The following is a 6,116-nucleotide window of genomic DNA, read 5'->3' as shown; positions in this document are numbered from 1 at the left end:
AAACTGAGCTACGAAGTCAGGGGCAAAAAGTTGTTTACACAATCCTCCTTCTTTGATCGCGATCTTTACTATCACATCAAACGAGCTTTTTTCGTTCTTGTTTCTGTCTTTATACTTGCAAAAAACTCATGTCTAAAAATTAAAGGGTGCATAAGTTGTTCAATAAATCGATATTATCGTATACAATAGATACAATATCGATTTTTACTTTTGACAAACAGTACATTCGTACTGTTTACTGCTTAAATTGTTTCCTTAAAGCTACCCTTACAATGAAAAAATATAAATAAATTTTGAATGCGTTTTACTAAATTGTTCTGACATATTATGGGCGACCGAATTCCCGGGAAATAGTGATATACTGTTGACCCAGTTCCCTCTCCTTCCTTTCTCGCAAGGGGTGCTAAAGTTTTTAATCGTTATTCGAATTTGTTCTACTTTCGAACATGAGAAAGCACTTTAAACGGTCATAGAATTTCTCGATATTATTGAAACGAAATTACATGATTTACATTGAAATATTTGTATAGTGATTAAAATTTTATTTTATCACATACATTACATTGTTGTTTGCCGTTACAACTGTTAAAATGTGTGGTAGTATCTCTAGAGAATGTATTTTTTAATTGAACTTTTTCTTATTCGAAGATCGTCGATATTTACACATTTTTCTTCCACTTTTGATTATGTATAACAATGTTCGATGAAATATGAATTACTTTTTTACAGAGGATACCGTTTCGAGTCTATCGTTCTCGAATACAAGATAATACTGTAATTTCGACTTAAAATTTAGAATCTTACTCGTTATTAAAATACAAATTTCTTCGTAGATAAATGTAGATACAAGAGCCGAATAAAATATTATTATCACTATATTGTTATAAATTTTACAATAAACATTAATACAAAATTATTACTATTTTTGCACCTTTTTTATAACTATGGTTTTGAGTAATTCGATTTTCATTCACTTTGTGGTAAGAACTCAATATTGCATACTTTTGATAAAATATTGATGGTCATTGTGCAATTATAACTGATTGAGTTAATATGTATTTTATTATGCTAAAACTTATATTTGAACATAGCAAAAAAATGTTCATTTAGAATTGCACGAGGAAAAATAATTCATCATTACTTTCATCTCATATAAATATCAAGATGCATTTGCATAAAGAATTAAAAAGATTTTCTTCCATCTATTATTTTATAAAGTTATACGAAATTAGATACTACCAGTAATGAAATCTTATGATTCGCTGTATTTATGGCTGTATAAGAACAATTATTTCTCTATCTTACAATCATCGGTAACGAAATTGTACTTTACAGTTTCCATTCTAATATTCTATGAGAAAATACGCTGTTATCTCGCACGTTCGAAAACTTTTGAACTGATCAGTCTCATGCCTATCACTGTTATCAATAGAACTAAAATTTTCTTCTATAATTCACAGGGTAACGCGAAATTCTCTTTAAAATATCTATTATAAAGATATCTACGTTTTCCTTTCTTATATAAACAATCTTGATAAAAATGTTTCACTAAATAAGACTAGACACAATTTTGCAATGTTCAAGTATTATTTCATAATATCCTATTTCTGATCAAACCTTTTTTCCATTTCTTTGTTAAGAAAGAAAGATACAAAAATACAAATTTGATACTGCAGAGACTTTTGCGTAACCCTGTAATTTTAAATAATCATCTTTACACTGATGTATACTTTTGTAACCATCATAGGTTGAGGGTAGTATCAGATCCGTGATGATAGTCCTCATCTAACAGAGGCTCTTGTTCCACCATCATGCGAACTGTGAACAAAACTATTCATGCATACCAACGAATAAGAACATCAACATTGTGCATGTGCGAATACCTTATTACATTGTATGTTTTCTCAATAAACAATTTACTTTTATACATCAGCATACTCCATATTGCAAAATAATTTCTTAAGTACTTTGTCCTTATAGTATGATATTAATCAAGATAAAGCAAACAAATTATAAAGGTTACTTAAAACTCAACAAACCATCGGTTTTTGAAGTATCTATTATGTTACACTCACTGGGCATTAAAATGTTATTCGCACATACGTAAAATGTTATACTATATTTTACCACATTATAACACTATGTAACAATAGGTAACTACGCCCATATTTGTAACATACCACTCATTACAACAAAAATATTGTTCAAGGATCGGTCACCATTTCATTCAAAACAAAAAAATAATTCTCTGATTCTACTAATTTGATTTTAAATCTTGTCAGTAGAATTTCAAGTTTTTATTCTGTAATTTAGTTTCAGAACTTTTACACTAAAATATTATTCCCAGACTTAAACACAAATTGAAATTAAAATGACATTTTATATAATTAAACGTATTGAGAAAAAATTACAGGCGCCGAACCCTTTTCTTTCCATCTCAATTGTTTACTTATATTAGTTTACGACCATGTTCAGAAGTTCTTTCCTTTGTATATTTAAACAATTTAACAAAAATATTGGATCATTTGGATATATAACATTCTGAACGCGTTCGATAAAGCGTTAGAGCTAAGCAACAGCCAAAAAGACATGCAAACATCATCTTCACATGCCGTTATTAATCCTCTACTGACAGGATTACATACCTCATCATTTCTGTATACACGAATAAAAGAAGGCACTTTCTATTATCATTGATTATTCGATAAATACACACTAGTTAATGGCGCAAAATCAAGCAAAAATATTACAAATGTTTTACTTTATACCAATTACCATGTTAGAAATAATAATAAATGTATAAGTGGAACATTAAGGAGGGCACAATTTTCTGTAAGTTCTATCACTATAATTATGATTAAATTACATATACCAAAAATAAGTTTAAGTCTTTCAAAGACAATTTCATTCAGCTGCTTACCACACACCTTGCTCATTATACAACTATAACTTTTGCATCATATATTATAGATACATTGGTTTCTATTTGCTTAAATTTTAGTTTAATATGTTTATCAATTTTTAAGAATAATAATCATAATGCTACACATAAAACTAGATTTATTAAGTTGAACCAATATGTAGGACAATATATATAACTGAAGAATATTAACTTTATGTTATGAAATTATGTTGTCTCTATAGTATTAATTACATCATGTAGTATCTAATGATACATGTAACATGAGAAACGAAGAAGGTATGCGTAAAACTTTCACAAACATGCTGAATCTAGACAATTTAATGTAAAACATTCATGCAATCTATTGTAATAGTGCTATTGCAGTTACAAATTCAAATATCGTACAAAACTTTAAATTTATATATATAACTACCTTAATGAAATTTTTTAATCTATAAAAGTAAAATATAAGGTGTATATTATTATTTGATTGCTTTGTATTTTTCAGTATCTTGCATATTTTTATAACGATACCTGAATATTTTGCTGTTTACCTAGATAATATTAATTCTCTGATAAATAATTTGGTTTATAAAGGAAATTGTGACACATAAAATGATAAACAATAATGCAGCATGAGGATTAAAGGTTTGAAAACCTATAAAGGTACATTAGAAAGCAAGATTCAGAGTTTGTTTTGGAGAATTACCTTTGCAAACCATCTTGGAAGAAATAACATGGATAAAGTCTGAAGAAAGGAAAATGGAAAAGTAATTCCAAAGATTCTAATTATTATATACTTCTCTAATTAAAACGTGTAAATGAAAGATAGCATGTAATAAGAAAATTATTTATCGAAATAGTATATTACAGTTTACGAACAGAAACCAAGGTATGATACATTAGTGTATTAGATACATATTTATTTTCTGGCAAAATTGCAGAAAAGTCTTTTAGAAATATTGTCATCCTAATAATCTCAATTGTTTTGTAAAAATTGAAGGCTTTTTTTTAATAAGAGTCATACAATTGCAATATTGTATGTTTAATAGAATTTTATACAATGAAATAATAGTATCATTTTATAAGATAATCCAAATTTATAAAATACTTGTAATTATAATTATAAGTGAACATTATTCTTTGTTTTTCTTTTATTCAAAATTAATCATTTTCTTGCGCGGTCTCTTGCACAATTAATACGTATAGTTTAGAAAAAGTTTGTTCATGAAAAGCTCTTAACAAAGTAAATGTACATTTCTATAATGCAATGTATTAAAAGAATACATGTTAATTCTAACGAATGATGTTACTAGACATCTCAAATCATTTTTCCATTAATATCACTCTTTAAATTCATACCGCAGAATCTTTTGATTGAATTATTTCTTTAAACGCGTATTATACTTTCAAAATTACATATTTCTTTCTATGAAATGCATATTATCGTAGTATTTGTTAAGTTTTGTTGCGTTAATATGCCATAGTTTTTATAAATAGTTGCAAACAAATTTTATAATGACTTGCGTTTTGTAAAAGATCTGACGTGAGAAGTATCAGTTGTAATAAATAAAAATGCGATTTCTTTTCACATAAAATTATATGATTTTTTACTTCAAAACGCATACTATATGATTGCAACTATTAGCGCATGTTAAGACCACACCTGAGCTGAACTAAATTTCCTTGTCTAATATTTACGCAACATATATAATTCCTATACTATATACGTTTTGTTTACAATTCCTCATTTTTTATAAATAAGTCTCAATAAGAAAAGTATACATTTTAGAACTCACAATTACCATGATCCATTGATCAGTAACATTCCTTCAATTTCTTACCCTACATCTTCATTGAACTAAAATTGAAATATTTTGTATAAACAAGAAGATAGCAGACATTCTATTATATATTAGGATCACTTCAGTTCAAAGCAACTATCTTTGGTAATTTTCTTATATTATAAGTAGTTTTTGTTGTAATTGACTATGTAAATATTGGAATATCTGTATTATAAATCTATATACATGTCAGGTGTGATTAAGAGCTATACATCTGAAAAAAAAATGATGATCGTTTTGTCGAAATTCCACATTATTAATGAATTGTTAGATTATTTTATGAGATCACGAATATAGTATAATAACTGATAGACAACTACAAAATTTGGCATCTAATTTCTTTCCAAGATAATATGTAAACTTAATTTTCTATCAGAAAAGTTTTTCAGCATGAAAATTTTCTTTGTGGTTTATAAGTCACAAAGAAATTTAAGTAAAATTTTTAATATATTATTGTATGAAAAATAAATTTGTTACATCAATTATTAACAAATAAAAATTAAGTAATTCATTCACATTCAATGATTTAATTAAATTATTATAAAAGTTACAACAATAAGATATAAAGTTACTTAAAATTTATATCGTGTCTTTTTCTTTAAATTCTCAATAATACTTATGTACCATTTCTTTCATTTTAAAGTCTATTGTTCTACTTGTTTAAGTATAGTTTTGATCACTGGGTTCCTGATATTTTCTCATGTCTGACAATAGAATAATTGTGATCGACGACAAGCAGTGAATAATATTTAAACCAACATATTGGTGAGACTTTTTATTCATACTCAATACTAATCAGATACGGCATGATGATAAATTAATGTGATAATAAATGAACTGTACTACTCAAATCTTTATATACAGTCGTAGTAACAGAACTTATTAAATCTCTGTCTTTTTACATTGTAACTTTCTTTATACATGAAATAAATCATACAGTACATTTATTATCACAATTAAATCTTAGTGATGTTTCTTTTGCAATCTGTTACGTTGGGACCTGTTAGTACCATTTTTTTCAGCTGTGTTAGAAACCTGGGTTGTTCGATGATCTCCAAATGGTATCTTAAATAATCTGATTTTCATATGATCGCAGATCTCAAGACAAATTTGAGCACAATATCGAAGTAAATCCAAGGTAACCCAAATCTAAAAACATGCACAAATATAAGATATGTGAAAGTACACCACTAAAAATGTGTTAGAAAAATTGATATAGAGAGCATAAAACTTACAAAGCACAACCAAAGAACATAATATTCTTTGATAAAAAAATTGAAGTACTGATTCAAAAACAGCATTGCTGGTCCAATCAGTGAACTGTCTAAATACTGCATTTCATTTTTTGTCATATGTGCAACCTGCAATAA

General features: G+C 26.9%; 1 protein-coding gene across 7 annotated transcripts in view; it reads right to left on the bottom strand.

Annotated features, from left to right (window-relative positions):
• Positions 1 to 484: 484 nt before the first annotated feature.
• Positions 485 to 6,116, bottom strand: part of Bbc (choline/ethanolaminephosphotransferase 1 bbc) — a 28,551-nt gene continuing 22,919 nt past the window's right edge. For 2 of the 7 annotated variants that reach the window (XM_076319322.1, XM_076319315.1), the window contains 3 exons: positions 5,982 to 6,107; positions 5,757 to 5,895; positions 486 to 1,818 (listed from right to left, as the gene is read on the bottom strand). In XM_076319322.1, the coding sequence (XP_076175437.1) occupies positions 1,742 to 1,818; positions 5,757 to 5,895; positions 5,982 to 6,107 (342 nt within the window). In that variant the 3' untranslated portion in view covers positions 486 to 1,741. Of the gene's footprint in view, positions 1,819 to 4,087; positions 4,961 to 5,756; positions 5,896 to 5,981; positions 6,108 to 6,116 lie in introns of those variants that run through there. The other 5 variants (XM_076319321.1, XM_076319320.1, XM_076319319.1 and 2 more) reach the window with 5 other exon arrangements.

The sequence above is a fragment of the Ptiloglossa arizonensis genome, chromosome 8, assembly GCF_051014685.1.
Source record: "Ptiloglossa arizonensis isolate GNS036 chromosome 8, iyPtiAriz1_principal, whole genome shotgun sequence".
Lineage (NCBI taxonomy): Eukaryota > Metazoa > Arthropoda > Insecta > Hymenoptera > Colletidae > Ptiloglossa > Ptiloglossa arizonensis.
The sequence above is the reverse complement of the archived record's forward strand: the minus strand, read 5'-3'. Positions and strand labels throughout refer to the sequence as shown.